General features: G+C 38.4%; 1 protein-coding gene and 1 long non-coding RNA gene across 5 annotated transcripts in view; one reads left to right on the top strand and one right to left on the bottom strand.

Annotated features, from left to right (window-relative positions):
• The window catches only part of LOC310765601, a 131216-nt gene that overhangs the window by 62279 nt on the left and 49256 nt on the right, over window positions 1-19681 (top strand). The gene's annotated exons all lie outside the window — the stretch shown is intronic.
• Window positions 1-19681, bottom strand: part of ARHGAP29 (Rho GTPase activating protein 29) — a 101168-nt gene that overhangs the window by 8320 nt on the left and 73167 nt on the right. For 3 of the 4 annotated variants that reach the window (XM_083620564.1, XM_083620565.1, XM_083620563.1), the window contains exons 4-17: window positions 14760-14856; window positions 13660-13732; window positions 11034-11100; window positions 10447-10584; window positions 10118-10182; window positions 9592-9702; window positions 9405-9485; window positions 8670-8855; window positions 8325-8462; window positions 5845-6035; window positions 3931-4094; window positions 3431-3559; window positions 1301-1399; window positions 235-398 (exon numbers count right to left, since the gene is read on the bottom strand). In XM_083620564.1, coding sequence (XP_083476690.1) covers window positions 235-398; window positions 1301-1399; window positions 3431-3559; window positions 3931-4094; window positions 5845-6035; window positions 8325-8462; window positions 8670-8855; window positions 9405-9485; window positions 9592-9702; window positions 10118-10182; window positions 10447-10584; window positions 11034-11100; window positions 13660-13732; window positions 14760-14856 — 1703 coding nt within the window. Of the gene's footprint in view, window positions 1-234; window positions 399-1300; window positions 1400-3430; window positions 3560-3930; window positions 4095-5844; window positions 6036-8324; window positions 8463-8669; window positions 8856-9404; window positions 9486-9591; window positions 9703-10117; window positions 10183-10446; window positions 10585-11033; window positions 11101-13659; window positions 13733-14759; window positions 14857-17657; window positions 17931-19681 lie in introns of those variants that run through there. The other variant, XM_083620566.1, reaches the window with a different exon arrangement.

Raw genomic sequence — 19681 nt, forward strand, 5'->3', positions numbered from 1 at the left:
TTTGAGCCATTCAATTGGTCATGAGTGAAGAGGGGAGCAGCAACTTGGGAGTTCATCTAAGGCGCAAAATGCCCTGACACCAGCACTGGCTGCTTCCAATCAGTTACCTCACATCTCCAGAGCACCTCATAGTGAAAGAAGCCCTTTAACCTACAGAGAGCAAAATTTTCACATGATCTGACTGCAGCAACACAGCCTCCCCCAAGGAAGCCAAACAATGCTTGAATTTCTTACCTCTTCACACTCTGCTCCATGAAATACCACCAGACTATCACATTCTCTGCATTTAGATGGAGCCCTCAGCTTCCGCAGTTTGTGGGTTTGTGCTGCCTTAGATAGAATCGTGTTTCGAAAAGGTCCAGGTGAACTGGTCATTTCAGATGCTAGATCATTCAAACCTTAGAACACAAATTCTGTTATTAGCTCTTTAATGTACTGGGGGGGGGGAGGAATGGCATATTAGAAAAACAAGTTCTTTATAAACTGAAATATGTTTATTGGTTACATAAAACAACACCCAGGGGTCACTATTGTAAGAATATACAATACTGTAATGGCTTGCCGGTAGGGCCATTTTGACAGGTGAGTCACCCCTTTGCAAGCAGTGACAGCAGTGAAATGGTTGTTGACTGTACAGCACTAGCTCTGAATTGTATATTTAAAAAATTGTACCAAGGGAAATAAAAAATACATCTTTGTGTGGGTACGCGCGCGCGCACACACACTTTTCTACCTCCTAATATATTTGCATGTTTCCATTCAGATACTCTGAAATGAGGCCTTAACATGAGACCATAATCCTGAGCAAGCATGTAGAAGATTGCAGCCTTAGAAGGGCTGAGGAACAATTTGAATCATTTAATAATTATACGGAATAGCTCCCAATCTTGTACTTCTGTTTTTGAGAAAAAAATAACCTTTGTCCAGTCATGCATTTCTACAAGCTCAAACATATGGTGGGCTTTGAAGTTTCCTGCCAATGCATCATGCAAGCCAGAAGAGAAGCTGCTTACTACTTTCCACTCTGCTATCAAGCAAGCATTTAGCAGAAACATTGGCATTATAACTAAGCAGTTAAGCCTAAATTTTTCTAAACTGGAGAAAAGAGTTCCAGTTCTTAGTGTATGTTAAGCTGAGAGGATACGCTAATCTACTTCTTTGATCCGATGAGGCAAACATTCCAATTATCTCTGGTTCCCTACTCTCTTCTAACAAAACTCAGGGAAGGGCATCCAAATATGATTAATACCATGAAGCCTACTTGCAGCAAATTATTAATTCAATTATGAAGATACATTACCAGAGTCTGAAGGTGAAGGTGGTTCTCTTTCATCGAGATCATCCGCAGATGACATGGTACCAGTAGATGGTGTCCGGGGAAGCCTTCTTTTAAAGTCCCCTATGAAAGAGGCAAGGCTTTTTTCAGACTTTAAAAGAAGCCGCCTATTTAATTCTATCTATCTATTTATTTTAAAATTATATACTGCTTGAATGTAAGAAAACCTCTAAGTAGTTTACAAAATATATGAAATAAAACATTGAAATTCTTTACAAAAGCAGTTATAAACAAGTATATAAAGGCATTCAAAAGATTATTATAATTTGACTAGGCCATAAACACCAGGGGCTAAAAAATCCCACTATCTCAGTGCTACTCTCTGGACTCTGTCTCATAGGTAGGACAGAAACCACTGTATCACAGTGCCTCCTATTCCTATGGTAAGCGGTATCAAAAGCCACAGAAAGATCAAGAAGCAAGAGAAAGGGCAAACTCTCCTTGTCCAGCTCTCTGTAAGGTCATCTGTTAGGGAAATTCAGTCCTATGACCAGGTCTGAACCCAGATTGAAACAAATCTAAACTATCTGTCATCCAAGAATGCTAGGTGATACCCTACCACAACTCTCTCCACTATTCCCCATCCCCGAAGGGGGTATTTGCAGCTGGTTGATAGTTATTCTAGTCCAAGAGGTCCAGGGCTGGTTTCTATAGGAGAGGCCACATCCGCAATTCATTCAAGGCAGAAAGTATGACCTCCTGCAACTCCATCTCCTATATTTAATAAGCCAGGTGGGACAGGGGTCAAGAGGGCATGTGGTTGGGTGTGTGACCATCAGCACCTTGTCCACATCAGCTGCCTGCATAACCTGAAACTGATCGCACAACATATCACTGATCTTGGCATTGGGTACTTCATCCGGAACTGCGACAAATGAAGAGTCAAGTTCACTTGAAAGTCATGTGACTTTATCCTCAAAGGGTGTAGTCAGTTGGTCACAGCAGACCCACAATGGGAGTCAGTAACTTTCAGACAGTTCACAATAAAACTGTCAACCAGCTACTAGAGGAGGTAACGCAAGCTACAAAATTAGCATTCTTCGCAATCTGCATTGCCACATAGTAGGCATGATTATGAGCACTAGCCAGTGTTCAGTTGGATTCAGAATGAGACTTGCCCCACTTGCACTTTAGTCTTCACGTGATTTTCCATAGTCCAAAGCTCCCCAGAATACCAAAGATTCTTCCAGAGCATTCAGGAACTCCTCAGGTTACATCAGCCTCTGAGGGTGGGCCATCCGAACGAGCCCACCACCCTTACAGGGAGGGAAACTGTCACCACTAGTTCGAACTTTACCAGATAATGGTTCAACTATGACAAGGTTACACACACACATACCACCCAATCTATGGTCCATCCCTTATATCACTTGGCGGTAAAAACAACTTCAAGGTTGTGCCCTGCGTAATGTGCTGGACGGATGACCAGTTGACACAGCCCCATGGCTGTCACCAAGACCATGAAGTCCCAAGCTGGCCCAACTGCAGTCTCTGTGGATATTGATGTCACCCAAGTCTATTGTCCTTGGGTCCTCCAATGCCACACCAGAGACCATCACAGCCAACTCAGAGATGCTGCTGGGTAACAGAGTAATTAATAAATTAGAAGCACCCCCAGTCCATTTCTCTAACCCCAAACCAGTGCAGACTCTCTAAGTCCATCCCAAGAAAATGAAGCTTTCTGGGAAAAGAGATGGTGCTTCTATGGATAATAGCAACGCCACCACTTGACCCCCACAGTCAAGCCTGGTGCTGTGTTGACTACCAAGATAGGCACAGCTAAGTCAGGTCAGGGCCACCCAGCTTACCCATCCCAGTTTTGGTTATGCACACTAGGTCAGCCCCTTCATTCATGATAAAATTGTGGCTACACATGATCAGCGTGGACTGGCCTGGCCTTCAACAACAGCACTACTAGATCAGAGAGTGGGGCAACTAAAATGGAGGACAGGGGCCAAACATCTAGCCTCTGCCCCAGATGGTAGTCTGTCAGTCCACTCCAGTTATGCTTTCCCCTGCCCACTGCCGCTGAAACTGGAAATTTCATCCAACAGATACTATTTATTAGTGTTTGAAAATTAATATTCTCTGTACCTGGGCTTGCAGATGGAGAGTCTACAGACCGTGATTCACTGCTTCCTCCCGCACTTTCAGAATCACTGCACATTCCTCCACTCTGGTTACCAACTGACCAGGATCTGAATGGTGGGGGGCCACGCACAGCTGTAAGAAAAGAAAAAGAATGAACTCAAATGGTAAAATAAAATATTAAAGTCAACCTTGTACTATTAAATTACAAGCATTTCAACAATTTTCTACTTTTGCTGCTTGGTTTGTGCTGGAAGCAGAACAAACTTATTCAGCTTCTAGTCATATTTTATCCGGTTGGCCAAAATAAGTACTGTTAAAATAAAAAATCAGTCAAAAATAAAACAAAACAGAAAGCAAAACCCCAATAGCCTAAAAAGTTTTAATTTAATTATGATCTTTTGTTTATTACAATAACCATCTGAGTACTGGCAATGGGTTACTGTAGTGACCTTTAAAGGAAGACTACTTTACCATGAAGATTTAGAAACCTACTAAAATATTACCAGAGACATCTGTGGTGCTTGATGATCTTTTTTCTCCAATCTTTTGAGATCGATGACAGCTTGGACTTGTGATGTCTTCTAGTAACTGAGCGGGAAAATCTCCTGAGCACTGGGATAAATTTCCTTGTGATGCATGGACATTGTTTGATCGTTTACTGAAAACCCTGGGGAGAGGAAAACACATTTTTATTTTTGGAAATATCCACCCCCTAGCAGGCTCCAAGGCTCTTTGCCTGCCCCCATCTCCTGAATCGTTCCCACAGGACAGTAGATAGTAGATGGAGGGGACAGGTTAGTCCAACTAGAGCATGTCCTGAGTTAGATTTTGTGCTTTTTTGCCTTGTTTTGAAATGAAGTGAGTGTATGTGTTTGAACAAAGAACAAGGGCATATAATATTTATTAGTTAGTTGTGGGACTCTCTGTGGTAGGATGAAATTTGTTTCATCCAGTATTTTATTTTCAAATGTAAGCTTTTGGTGCTTACAGCATTTATCCATCAGCAGAGTAGATTGATTCAGTTTGCAGTTGAGGTGTAAGGCATACCGATACTGCACGGGACTTTTGTAATTAAGTTGTCAAATGCAACTTCCACTGCCTTCTTATATTTGCACCCTAATTTTAGATAATAATAATAAAATCCACAACATCCAAATACAGAAAGAGCTTATTAGTCATGTTCAGCAGCAGGAAGTCTATGCTTAATCAGCTTTTCTCCTCTCAGCACAACAGAAGCTGCCCATGTCTCCCTAAGTAATAGCCTTAACAACTTAGTTATCTATCATAATAGTAATTTATCACGAGAGAGCTCAAAACAAAAGACTAAAATAGGTGCTCTCTTTGGATGACTTAGTTGAAGTGCATGTGAAAGCCCCTTTTATCTCTGGAAATGTTGGAGCATAGATTTAAAACAAATTAATGACAGGCAGGAAGTCTACAGACAAGTATCCCAAGACTAACTTTTAATTTCTTGGCTATTATTACCTCAAGCTTTAAGTTAAGAACTTTTGAAAGAGTTACATTTTCTTATATTCAGCTTTTTTGAAACGGAAAACATAAAATGAGAATTTAATCAAGTTCCAAAGCTGACTTAATACTGATATTAAATGTTGCAAAAAAAGTTTTTATAAATAAAACATTTCCAGGCTTTTTATGAATGTCTTGCAGAGGTTAAGCAGTATAAGAGCCCAGAGGCCTAACTTCGAATACTGCTTCCATCATTCTACCCTCTTATTTCCAATACTCAGACAGGGAATGTTGCTTATGTAATCTAAATGGCACCACCCATGCTCAAAAGAGGAGGTTATCAGCAGACTTCTGGAAACCCCGAGGTTTAATGTACAATATTTTTTAAGACAAGGTAGCCTTTAGGGGTGAACCACCAAAACATCTCAATGAGGACTGAGCATCTTCAACAGCCATAGAATGCTGACTTTCTGGTGGGAGGAGGACGACTGGAAAATGGGGAGAGAGGATGTAACAGAATGCAGTATCCTGACCAGGAATTTTTCATGCAGCAGTATTTTTTGTTGCAAGTCCCACTTGTCCCAAATTCTCATGCTCAACAACAAAAATAGACATAGTGATAAGCATCAACTGTTGCCGCAAATGGCTGGACAACGAACTTAAGTGAGAGCCAAGAATTTGTGCAAGCTGAGGTACCTTCTCCATATCTTTCTTTTTTTGGCTAAATGGGAAAAAAAAATCCTCAGCAAAAAAACAACAACAAATACTAAACTCTGCTCTACACTATGAAAAGTCACCTGTCTTTTAGGACCCATTTCCATTCATTTTTCAACAATGCCTGACTTATTAAAGTAACAAGTTCTTTCTCTCTTTTATTTTCTATCTACATTCCTCTAGCATTTTGTTCACATTTGCTGCCAAGTAAGCGAAGATGGTATCTGAGCTCTCACCCTCCAACCTGGGAGCTCTGAGTTTCAAAGGAACCCGATTCAATGGGAACATCATCTTTTGGCAAATTCTTCACAAACTCTGAGAACTTCTGTCCTGGGTCATAAAGCTTGGCACTCTCACAGAGGGACTGACAGTTAACTGGTAGAGACACAACCTGGGCATGCTGCATCTGGAATAGGTTAACTGTTGCCTGGGTGGAACAAAAAGATATTTGAAATAGAGTTATTTCAAGAAACAAAGGTTTGAAATATTCCCCGCATCTCTTAAAACTTACAAAAATAGGTCACAAATGATTTTTTTTCAGGTATTAAAAAACAACAACTAGCCTGTATGTCACCTATCACAATTACAGCTTTCTGTCATAGTTTGCTCAACTTTTCTTAAACTCCATTTCCTTTCTGTCAGTATACTTAGGTTTCAAGAAAGCATGTGGATGCAAGATGTATTTATAGTTAAACCAATCTCTGTTTTGTGAGACTGATGGATAGAAGTCAGTGAAAGTGTGAATTTTGATTGCCTGTAGTGGTACTGGGTTTGGATCCAAAGAAGCATGAGTGTATTTCTGCTTACACAACAGGTTGTTTCCACCAAAGCTTGCTTAAGCCCCCTAAATGCCTGAAAAAAACCCTTCCTAGGGTTTGGGAGACCCTCTAGCATAGCATGGGATGTAGGCACAGGGAGCTGTAATGCGAAGAAGAACTGGTAGAACTCATAGAAGCCACTTTGCACAAGTGAAACTGCATTTCACTCATGAAAGAATTGGTTTAGATAGAAACCAATGTTTTTTGGAAACTTTACTTAATCAGCAAGACCAAAAAAAGAAAGAAAACTATAAAATGTTGAAAAACTAAGTCTCTCGGTATTCAGAAAACTGAAGAGAGAATATAAACAAATTGCAGTGTTTGTAGTTGGTACACAGCAGTCTGACTAGAAGCCTCAAGCTTCCATATTTAGAAATGTGATATGGACCAGCCTCTCATCCAAGATGCTGCTTAGGTTGCCCCCCATTTATTATAAAGTTAAGGATAAATATGCAAGGCATAGCTGCAGAACAAATTTAATGCTAAAATTTAATGCCCTTCCATTCGGTATCATCCACATTTACAAAAAAGCTGTGTCCTTCAATTCAACATAAGTTGATGCATGTCTTAACAGACAGAATGCATCATAGTACAGTTCATCCACTAAAGTTAAATAGCAAGCATGTATACAAAACAGATTTATCATCTAAGATTCTAGGCCTTTCTTCCCAAAGACAAATGGACACTTTATACTAATACACAACCTCATGAACTCTTCTGCTTGTCTTCCTTTTGTCTGCCTTCCATGAATGGCTTGCTATAATTAAGCTGTGGAAACTTATGTTATCTAGATAGATATTCCAATTTATGAAATAAATAACTTCATGGACAAACCATTTACAAACATCTTTTGCCACATGTTCTGTGAAGCTTGTCTAGTTTCATGAGATGTTTTGCAGCACTATTTAGCAATTCAGAGTGCTTGACATCATAGTACCAGGAAACCACTCAGTTCTGGATAGACTTCAAAAATGGGGTGCTAGGAACAATAGTATTCTATTTAATCTACTACAAACTATTATCAATCAATTCACAGAAGCTTTAAGTCAAAGGTAAGGCAGGCCAAAGCTGCAGCTCTATTTCTCCCCACTTGCCACTTTATGAGGTAAGGCTCTGAATGTTGGCTCATTGTTGTTTCAAGATAAAGGAACATGAAGAGATTCTCTACTTAGTACCAATGCACATAAAGAAAAACCAATGAATCTGGCATTTCTGATCTCCGACTCACAGTGGGAAAAGCAGAGAGCAGGGGGTGCACAAGACAAAGGGTTGCTGCAGCTCTTTCAGCACTGTGGAAAACCATTGTTCCCCATTACCTCTGAACTAGGCAAGTGGCTCTGTATAGATAGTTCTCCAGACTACTTTTAAAAATTGCTAATATACTGAATGAAACAATCATAGAGACACCATTAAGACAGTTTTGCAAACCACGGGTATGGAGGATGAGCAATGAGTCATGGACTTGCCTGTTTCCCCTCTCTGCATGGCTTTCCTATCAGTTTCCTGTTTAGCATTAACCATGATTTTGTCAGGGCATCTGAACTGGCATGCTATAATTGCCGAATCTTCCAAACCAGAATATGAAACCATGGTTTGAAGTGGGTTTCCAATCTTGGGTTGGAGACCGAACACTAAGCACAGCGTTCTAATTCAAGCAGCTTGGCAAACTATGGTTTGTGCTAAAACAATAAATGTAGAAGAAGCATGGGTTGTTCATGATCTACTATTACACCACAGCTTATAGGCTGGCCCAAATAAAACCAATATGATTGCTTTAGTCAATATACCAGCAGTGTTGGCCATAATGCTTCAGAGATATATATCAAATCATTTTCACACATGATATTCCAGCAATAATGATTTTCTTCTAGTCTAGAACACAAGGAACACATTCTTACAGCTTTAAGTGTGAGGTCACACTGATAAACAAGTTCCCGTAGCTGGGTTAAGACATCACTTTTGAAATTTTCTAGATCATTTCGTTTTTCTTCAACTTCAGCCATGCTGGCTTTGAAATGTTCATTGGCTTCTTCAGCCTACAACAAATTAAACATGTAAAGAATGAGTGATGGTGAAGAAACTTCCTATTAAAATACCTGAAGAAACCCTACCTTTAGCAGTCCACAATAAAAGCACTTTATAATTTCATAAGTACCAGCCAACATGTCCTATGAATCACATATTTCCAAGAACTAGTATAACACTGCATTTCATTGCTAACATATCTAAAGAAGTTTTCTTACCTTTAGGAGAGCCTCCTCTTCAAGTTTTCGTTTTTTCTCAAGTTTACTAACATCTTTAATAATACCCCCATTGGAGGTCAGATGCTCCTCTTCAGCACGAACAGTTGATGATTTTGCCTTTTCATATTCATCTTGCCGCTGAAGATATAATAGCTTTGCTTTTTTAACGGTGGATTCCAGTTCCTGCTGCTCATTCCAAAAGAAAGCATCTCAATATTAGCAGTTTCCATGTTGTAGAATAGTGAAATGCGACACATTATATTCTAACTCAAAGCTTGTTAATCATCATCATCATCATCTTCCAGACATTGAGCTGTGGGAATGGTAGTATGGGAAAGCATAGGAACTGGTGGCCTTTATGCCATAAATGTGAAGAAAATTGTAACTAGTGGGTTTTTCTTTCTTTTTAAAAAATATGTAAACTTTTTCAATGAATTACAGTAAGTAATGTATGCTGAATGCCTATATTGTATGCTCTGCAGGCAAGTTTGGAAGTTTAGAATTTCTATCTGAAACAAAGGGTGATGCCCCACATAGTATGAGTGAAGTCTTCTCATGCAATGGGGCTTCTCCTCCTGCACCTCCCTAAATCAGCTCCACAAGTTCCCCAAACCTACAAAGCAGATTTTGGGGAACACAGGGGGATGTTGGGGGAAGAAGATTTCCATTGTGCAAGCAGATGGACATCCCTGAATGCGCCCCCCCCCGCAATATATTATGTTCAAATATACCAACCATTTTCTTTTGTTCTCGTTGCCAAAGCTCCTTGATCTCCTTCCTTTGTTTATCCAGTTCGCTTTTCCTTCCAAGGAGTGGCTACATGAGAGAAATCCAATGACTGTGTAAGGAAATGTCAATGACTAAAATATATATGCCTGTGAGTTATGCATGTAAAAATGCTTTTAAATAGAATTGGTTTTACCTGAACAAATTTATTAGTTTGGAGAGCTGATGCCGTTTGTTGCCAGAGCTGACTGTTCTCTACATCATTTTGGAATGCATTTATGAATATTGATTGGAATGGCATGTAATCCTGTAAGCCAAAACATGTAAATTAGTAGAGTATCCTTCTAGGTCAAATTCTCCCACTGATTTAAGTGGAAAAAGTGCTTTATACAGATCTGTGACAAAATTAAGTTGTTATATTACATCAATACCCTTACGTAAACCTTCATTCTATTAAGACAAAATGTTCAGTTAAAAAAAACCTAGTTCCAGAGTTGCACTTGTAACAATGCATAAAATATTGTAAAACAAAATAAAAAAGTTTGCTTAATTTTTCTTACTTTCAAGTAGCAAAAAAATAAGCCAAAAGAATATTCATCAGAATTTAAATAGAAAAAACTACAAATAAAGGAAACAGCAAAGAAGAATTCAATGGAGCTTCCATAATCAATAGAAAAGTGTGTGTATTATTAACAGTGCATTTTTATTAAGTGAACACTCACCTGAGGGCCAACAATAGCTTTAGTTGTTTCTGCCATTTTTGCCAGGCTTTTAGCACATTCCATTTCTGTAGGGAAGGAAGACCAGTTTCACGTAATGAGTGAGAGCAGTAAGAGCAAGCATAAACTTCTCTGTAGTCTTCATTTAACAGTACACAGACACTATTTTGCTACAAATATTTCAGTCACAGGAAACAGGCAACAGTTCCATTCATTTCAGTGAACAGCTACTAATTTAGAAATCACATTACTGACAGTCTGTAGCACAATCCTGACAACAGATTTAATTCCATCATGACAAAGCTCATTAGGTGCCAGAAAGAACCACTCACCCAAGTTAAGCTTTTTCTCTACCCATGCAACTATATCCTTCGTGTATTTTGACCATGCCTTAGCATAGGACAGAGCTGATTCAATTCCATTATCGTTCCTTAGGAGAACGCTATCAATCTCTTCAGCTCTAAGGTGCCCTGAAAATAAAATGTCAAATGCAAAAAAGTGAATTTTAGACATGACCACACAGCAACAGCACAGCTTGTATCAGCCAACTGTGGAGACTAAAGCAGCTCTGATATTGAGATTCTCTTTAAATGCTAGTTGACACTAAATTGAACTGACAGGGCTTTTAGAACAAATTAAAGGGTCACAGAATTAAATCTTAACAAATCATATGGCCAACATAAAACTTTCTTCTGTAATGAACTAAACAGGAAAAAAATTTATAAATAGCTACAACTTCCAATAACACAAGAGGTTTTGTGATTTCAATGGGGCTAACTTCAGCTCTAAACTCACTTCTGTTAAATACCAATAGTTTCCCCCATAGTAAAAAAAGAAAAGAAAAGGTATTTTAAAATTTGATTATTTCTACATGTCTAAAAACATAACAGAGACCAAAATCACTGTATGTAATGCTTACCTGTCCCTTGTACGTCATCCTTTTCGTGCAGTGATCCCCCAGAATCCACAGAAAGATTTTCAAAAGACTAGCATTCAATAAAATGCAGCCTGTTAGCATCAGCTAAGCAAACAGATGATTAAACACTCAACATATACTAACTATGTGGCGTTATTCAATACTGACATAGCAAGAGAATGGAGTAGAATGCACTCCTGCCCAGTAACTCCATTCCCTTTTAAATCTACAATGGTTGAAAAAGGCAAGACAATTTAGGCACTGTAGTATAGAAAGCCTTTCAATGTGTCAAACATTTTCAAACAGCCTTTTAAAGCTTTGATGGAGCTGGTTACTTAACAAAATTAAGTTAACTATTCCCCCTGAAAAAAATGGCTAATTTATGAATGAACTTGATGCATAGTCAAAGCATGACCCCAAGTGTATTTTAAACTTTGCACAATATTCCTGAAAACTTATTTTCAGTTCAATAGTACAGTACCCTGTCCGTGCAAAGTGGATGGAAAGGAAGCATTGTTGCCATTTTTCTCCATCAGAAAGGAAAATGCCCAAATGTCCATTATGGTGTAAAAGCAAACAGAACCTCCCCCGCATCCAAAAATAATAAATAAATAAAATTGAAAAGGAAAATACAAAAAAGGTTATAAAACGCCCATAGGTAACCTTACCAACATGCACTACCATTTAAAATTAGACTTTCTAGCTAGTCAGCCTCATATGAATCTGGACAATGATGACAGGCAAAGTCTATTAGGCATACGAAAAAGCTTTTAAAATGTCCAGAATATAAGGCGGGCACTGGGAATGGTGTTAACAGCGTCATTGTCACAAATATTCAACACGTGTTTGTTGCACATGTACAAACACATTTTACAAAGCATCCCAAGAGCAATAAATATAGGTACAAGTAAAAGTATTCTATTTTCCCAGAAAAAAAGGTACTGCAATTTCTATGCTTGCACAACAGGTGCCAATTTTGGCAAAATGGTATGTGGACTGGGTGCAACGAATGAAGCATGAACATGCATCAGTGGAAACAAAATCCGGTTTACATACAATGTGCCAATTACTTGCAAGTTAAGCATATTAGAAATGCTTAACTTCAATTACACACCCCTTTCAGACAATCAAGGAAGCTCTCAATGTGACAGAAGGTAAAAAGATTAGCTTCTCCTCTACCAACACACTGGAAAACTGGCTGGCGACAGGTGATATTTTCAGAGAGCTGAAGGTGATATGATGGAAGCATCGCTACACACTGTATTTTTAGCCCATTCTCTTTGGGGTGCTTCAGAAAGAGCCAACATAAAATTGCAAAATTTGTTTGATGAAGGATTGCAGTGGGACAAAAGAAATGAATGAGAGGCAATGCCTCCAATATTACCCTCAACTCTTTAAAAAGTAGCCTACTAGGAACATGATAAAGAAAAAAGATGGCTGCCTCATAAGCACATAAGGGTAGCCATCAAGGGCGGCCTTCAGTAATCTTTCGTAATATGGTGCCCTGTTCAAGGCCAAAAACTGGAACCCCCAAATGGATCTTCTCAATTTTGCACTCCCTCGGCTCAGCACCCTGTGTGGCAGAACTGCCTGCACCACCCTATTAACACTTGTTTAGTAAGGTTTTCTGCCAATGACAGAGACCACATTGCTTATACCATTCCTCTACTGTTCCTTGAGACTTCCAGTTTTGTTTTGTCCCGCCCCCCCCCCAAATCATTTGGCTTGCTGCAACCAAGGTTTTCAAGCGATATCAATAGGACAATGCAATAAATGAGCAACATTTTAAATTAAGCCTAGTAAATTAGTTAACTCTGGTAACTAGTGCAAGTGGTACAACACAGGTGTAATATGCTTTAGCTACCTGGCCACCCATCAGTTGGGTAGCCATATTTTGTACCAGTCAAAGCTTCAGAACTATTGTTAAAGGCAGCCCCACATAGAGTGCATTATAATAGTCTAGCCTGGATGTCACTAGTGTGCATGGATAACTGAAGTAAGATCCATTCTCTCCAGACAGGGCCTCAGCTAGCGAGCCAGGCAAAAAGCTGGTAAAAAGCACTCCTGGCCACTGCTAGCACCTGAGCATCCCCAGTTAGCACCATCCATGTTCACTACCAAACTGCCAGCTCTTCAGGGGTCCACAACCCCACTTAGGACTAGTTGCATATCTCTATCTGGAGGAATCTGTTTCCCCAACCACAATATCTTCATCTTACCTGGATTAAGCATTGACTTAATTTACCAAGTATCATTAAAGCAGCTGAAGCACAAGCAGGGCTTGAAAGTTACTTTTTCATCTAATACAATTTGACACAGTAATTAATTTGCAGCTTCCTACTTCGGGTCTGCTTGGCCCAAGCACCTTAACTACTGTACTTTTGTGTAAAGAAATTCCAAAGAGAAGCTGCTATAAATTAGGCCTTATATATATATATTTACATCTAGGAACTACTTATTAGTTCTTAGAAAACATTAGTTTTAGATGTTCATTAGCGTATTTCTACAACAACAACAACAAAACCATTTTAAACTGATCCTGCTGGATAGTAAAAAAAATAATGCTCTCTTCTATAATATTACTAAAGGCAAAATGTATTTTAACAACTTAAAAAAATATTCACCCTACCTGACTTTGTCGAGATACGGGAAGACCCAATGTTGAGCTATTATCCACATCTCCCATAAGGAAGTCTGAAACTCTGCCATGAGAACCAGAAGAAAATTCACTCATGCTTTGCCCTGCTATACAAGAACAAAATGTCTACCTAATACTCAGAACAGACAACCACATGGGAATGTTCAGTGTTTATTTAAGGCGTCCTCTGCCTGTAAAAGGTAAGTAAAAAATAGATACAAAACCTAGATGTGGAACTATTTTACTACAAATTATTTTGAACACTGATAGTTCAAGATTTGGTTCACTGAAATTAGAGTCAACCAAACTGAGAAGGCAAGAGTATATTTTCCAGCCACTGGGTAGACATGGAAAGCATTCAGCTGTCATGTTAAACTATGGCTCAGTGAGATATGAGCGAGCCTGGCTACCTCCCGGGCTCATATGCTTCCCCTCTCCTCATGCTGGGCAGCTGGGAGGAGTCTGAAAGCATCTGCTTTATGACACTGTCTAGTGCCATCAGAACCCAGAACTGTGATTAACATTAACTATGGTTGAATAAACCAGGTTCAGAGGTCACAGTTTGAAATTGGTCTGCTTGAAAGTAATCCAAGTAAACCTCTTCCAAGTAAACCTCTTGTACAAGAGGAGGGCAGGAGAAGCACGCAAGTGTGTGTGGGAGACTATGCTCTTCAATATCTTGCATTAGCATGTTTCTACAACAACAACAAATTCATTTTAAATCATTGTTCAGTAAGATGTCCAAACACAACCATAGTTTCTTAATTTCCCCTTAAGGTACCTTCGCAATTACTGGAGCAAATAGGCAGAGCTACTGTGGGAAATGATTATGAAGAAGCAGTCACAAGAAAGGAATGGACCAGAACACAATGAAATTAAGTTTCTCAGCTAGAGTACTTTACAAATACCCATTCTTTCTCATATTGTAAGAGCAGCATCTACGTAGTCCAAAACAGTATTGGCAGGGGGACAAGTAAAGTATAGACCAACAAATAGACAAAAGTGTCACATTGCAGCAGAGTTCAAAGAAGGTGAAACTAAGGTGCTTCAGGAAACAAACCGAACAGTTACCGTAATTATTTTTTACTCACATGTTGCCAAATGTGAATGCCAGTGTGTCAATAGAAGAGAATATCTCACTTAGGACTTCTCGCTTGTTTTCTTCATTAACTTCCTTGAAGTTTACAGCTAAGGAAGAAAACAAAGAAGAGTAGATTAATCAGATTTTACTTTCACAGGCCATGAAACTGCTTCCAAGTCAAACCATAGGGCTATCTATATAACCTGTTGAAGTAATAATTATGGGGAACATAGAACATCTATAAATTTGACAGTAGCATCTAGGTACCCAAATATTCATTAAATGCAGTATACTGATATTATAAATTCTGTCTCAGTATCTCTGAAGCCTACTTTCTACAGTTTTAAACTACATTTACCTACCATGAGACCCTCTTCAGGAATGCCATGTTAAATGACTATGTGTGAAAACTGACAATGTAAAACAATGTTAAGTTTCTGCGCTTACAAAAGCTGCTTAAGGACCTGAGAATTCTCTACATCTCATGACAAGAAGGGAAGTATAACAAGTTCCCTTAGCAAAAGACTTAGATGTGGTAACTGTTTTTCAGAGATAGGAAAACAAAATATAATCTCCGTAAAGGAATAATACCCCATAATAGATCAGACTAGTTAGGGCTACACCAGACAAGATTATGGAAATCTTTTTCTTTGCAGGAATTACAGAGTAGGATGGGAAGAATGGCTCATTTGGATTGGTACTGCATCACAGAGGGAGCAGGATCAATCCTTTCCCCTTGTGCTATTTACCCAATAGAAATCATACAACCTCTCTCCTAGGCATAAATTTCTATTCATCCTATTCCTTCTATTCCTTCTTTCCTATGCACTTAATCAATTCTTGCAGATTTTTAATGCATTAAATGCATTTAAACTGTATCATTTCCCCTAAACTATGCATTTTGTCTACATTATTTCCCTAAAATATGTAGTTTTGCATGTTTTCAATTCACATACCCCTAAAATACACATTTTTGTACACATTTCCCCAAAAATATGCTTTTGTGCATATGTTTTGAAGCAAAACTGCATGGGAAAATTCGGAGAAGTGCATAATCTGACTGATAACCACATTCTGATCTACAAAAAAAGTCTGGGACTGGCAATTAGGGTGGCTCATTAAAAATGTGGACCAAATTCATTTTTTCCATCTGTAATCTCTCTTTCTCAAGCTGCTATTTGCTCTATTGTGGAAAATGTAGAGACACAGTCAGTGTCACTCAAAGCAGGGTAAACAGCAGCTTTGGTGTTCCCAGGTTACACCGCAATCATTTGCTACTGACCAAAATTTTAAGGATACTAGAGATGCATTCCCAGTCCCATCACCTCATCTAGTTTAGCCCTGAGATTCATTACTACTAAAATGTTGATACCTAGGAAGATTGGCACATATGGCACTCCTCAAAACAGTTTCCATTTTTCACAGATAGCTGCTTGAAAATAGTTTGTTTGCAAAACAGTGGGGGCTGGGGGTGGGCAGCATACACTTAGAATTGAGGAACAGGGTTGCTCTAAGCACATGCTCTGCTCAGGAATTTTATTTCAATACCATAACAAAGTTCACAATCCTTTTACACAAGAGTTCGCTTCTGATTCTCCCCCAGCAATATTTCTTCATTTCAGAAGCCTAATTTAGAAGGGAGAATGTTATTTTTATGCTAGTGCTAAATGGGAATTGGAATCCTTACTGATCTATCTCAAACCACTGAGTGATCTACCAGCCGATCTCCATGTACTTTCTCCCACTTCTGCTTTGCAGAACCTCTTACCGATCACAGTAAAATGAACCAATTGGAATCAAATCCTAATCTTCAGTTCAATTTTAAAAATGAAGTATAGAAGAAAAATCATTGGAAGTATAATTAGAAGTTAGAAATAGTAAACTTGTTAGAAAGAAATTTATTTGGAACAAGATCATGTAGCTTACATCATGAATTGTGCAAAAAACCTAAAGTTTCCTGCCAGGTGTGTAAACACAAAAAGATAACAAATATACTAAGCCGGATATTCCATTAGACTTCCTCTGTGAAAGGAAGAGTTTTTCCAGTAAACTGATACAAATTAACTCTCTAGTAATTATACAATACTATGATAAGCTAATGAGCTACTTAGACTACATGGATTTTAACAGTTAGACAGACAGATATTTTAGGTGTGGTGGAAGAGGTTTCATCATACATTCTAAGTCCTGAAAACAATGCCTCGGCATTCATTGAATATGCGCCAAAATCACTTCCGCTAAACTTTAGAATGTATGTTTGAATTCATCATAAGCATTTTAACAAATGAGTCTTGAACTAAGCAATCCTCTATTGCACTGATCATTATTATCAGTAAGAAAAATGTAAAACTTTCAACATGCCAGGTATCATCAACTACTTTCAGTTTTGTTAAAATCGCATGCTTCCCTTGTATAATATTCAAGCAATAAGCCTTCTCCTTGAGAAAAACGTATATATAACTGCACATTACAATACTCCTAACACAAATATAAATCAAGATTTAAATTTACATTAGGCAATTGGAGAAAAATTCTGTCAGGAAATCAATTTCCAAACTTCAGACAAATGGTTAACTATGAAAATTAGAAGGCCAGGAAATAAAGCAAGAAAATGCAAAGTATAATATACAATGCAAGTTGTTTAACTATTTTTCTCTAAATATATGTTGCCAGAAGAAATGCACACACTTTCCTGTTCTGGAAGCAATTCTTCATTGCTCCATTTACGACACAAAACATTTTTGGAATCAGTAGCAGTGAATTCAGTAACTTAGTTCCATTATGTTTATTTAGGATTGCAGCCCTATGTTCATAATCTGAAATTCCAAACAAGATAAAGATTGTACATTTATGTTTTCTACAAACAGGCAAGCAGACAAATGTAAGATATAAAGTGCAAGATTCCTACCTTCTTCCTGAAACACTTCCCTCCAAAGATTCCTATAGCCTTCCTTTCGGCCATTACTGGCACACTGATATTACTTAACATCAGCTTTGAACAGAGTCTTTCCCCAGGACATCCTGGCTGCACACAATAGCACGGACAACAATGAGTAGTAGTACTGTTTCTATGTCTGGAAATGGCAACTATCTTTGCCTCTACATTTTCAAGTGAGCACACAACTTTACAGAAATGGGAAGGATTAATGTAAACATATGACACCAACCACCATTTAAAGAAAACAAAACCACTATTCAAAGACTTATATAACAACTTGGCATATCAATCTAAAGGGATACTTGTCAACTACGTAATAAATTTTCTAACTGTATATTTTTCTAAATATTCACTGATTTAAATGTATGCGCTATAGAATACTACCAGGTTGCCCGTTTTTTCCAGGGCAAAGACACCAGAAACGTGAGATTACTGCACTTTGCAATTGTTATTTAACAAGTGTTTGTTAGTAAAGCAAATTCACATTTCTTTAGCTGACATGTTTGAAGTTTCTTAAAAGCTTCAAAATTTTGGAATCCAAGATGTTAAAAGTCTTTACATTTCCCCTAATTACATATGATCGGGGGTTGTTGTTTTTTAAAAAGTAACAGGATGTCCGAAGAAAAAACAGATACAAGTGGAGAGTAATGAAAGGGTGTGGCAGGGCAGTGGACTTGCTAATTTTGGAACAAACCACAAGCTTCATATCATGTCTCCAAGGCCTCGTACAAGACTTTTCACTTAAGTTTTGCCTTGTGATTTTAAGCTTTGGATCTCATGCCAGTCTCCTGAAAAATTTATCTCCTCATGGTATTGCAAAATAAATGCTCTCGGGAATTGCAATTTAGTTAACAATCACTATCGTAACTCTCCCAGGCCTCTCTGTTTTAACACAGTAACCACAACACTCACTTAGGTAACCAAATGAAAGTACAAACACACTTACAGGAGATGTATCAGTTTTTTATAGTTACATTATGCTTATTATTTTACGAGAATAATTTATAAATGCAAATGGTATTTCAAAAGTGTTAATGCTGGGCCCCAACAAAAGATAAATTTTATATGGATAATTTAAGTAGTAACAATAGGCGTTTTATCACACGTAGCTAACACAAAAGAAGTCTACCTTGCATACTTGAAGGCAGGCCCTGACTTCAATGTGACTAATTTTAAAACTCCTTTAGGAATATAGATCCAGAATGTAGACTGTATCCTTCAACAAATCTGCTACAAATGAACAGAACTGGTTGATTATGTGTAACTTTGTGTTTTTATATTGTAAACAGCTCTATGATCCTCAGATGAAGGGTGGTATAAAAATTTAATAAATAACAACTGTTATGGCTCTTCACCTGGTCAGCTAAACAACAAAGGATGCTGCCTTTTACTGAATCAGACCATTGGTCAACCTAACTAGGGTTGCCATTTTTTGAAGAGCAAAAAAGAGGAGACATTTGCTGACTTCTACTTTTAACTATGGATCTCTAAGACAACTCTCATTTTAAATACCCCTACTATATGTAGGCTATAGAAGCTGTGATATACCGCTAGTAGCAATGTTTTTAACTCTAAATAGCCCACGGGACTAGAGAAGCAGGCACCACAACTACAAATACCCATGTGACCACAAAAGTTTTGGCAGAAAGTCCACCCCCAACCCTCATAATAAAGGCTTAAAGATATGTAACTCCTGCCATCTTACTCTGTTGCTCAGCACCTACACAACGAAACACAAGCTTGAGAGCTGGTCAAATGACATCTGCAGCAGGAAAGGAGGGCATGTTATGTCACTGTACAGATGAACTGTTATTTTTAAATTCTCTGTGCAGGACTACATATGGCACAATAGTAGCCTTGGCATTGATGTAGACTGTACTGAAGATGGTGCAGAAGACAGCAATGAGGTAGTCACGGTTTGAGGTCAAAAGGGATTGCACCTTGCAGCAACAAGGCTATAACAGTGGTAGGAGCTGCTTTCTTGGCTGTGGTGG

Source organism: Podarcis filfolensis, assembly GCF_964270895.1.
Source record: "Podarcis filfolensis genome assembly, chromosome: 6".
NCBI lineage: Eukaryota > Metazoa > Chordata > Lepidosauria > Squamata > Lacertidae > Podarcis > Podarcis filfolensis.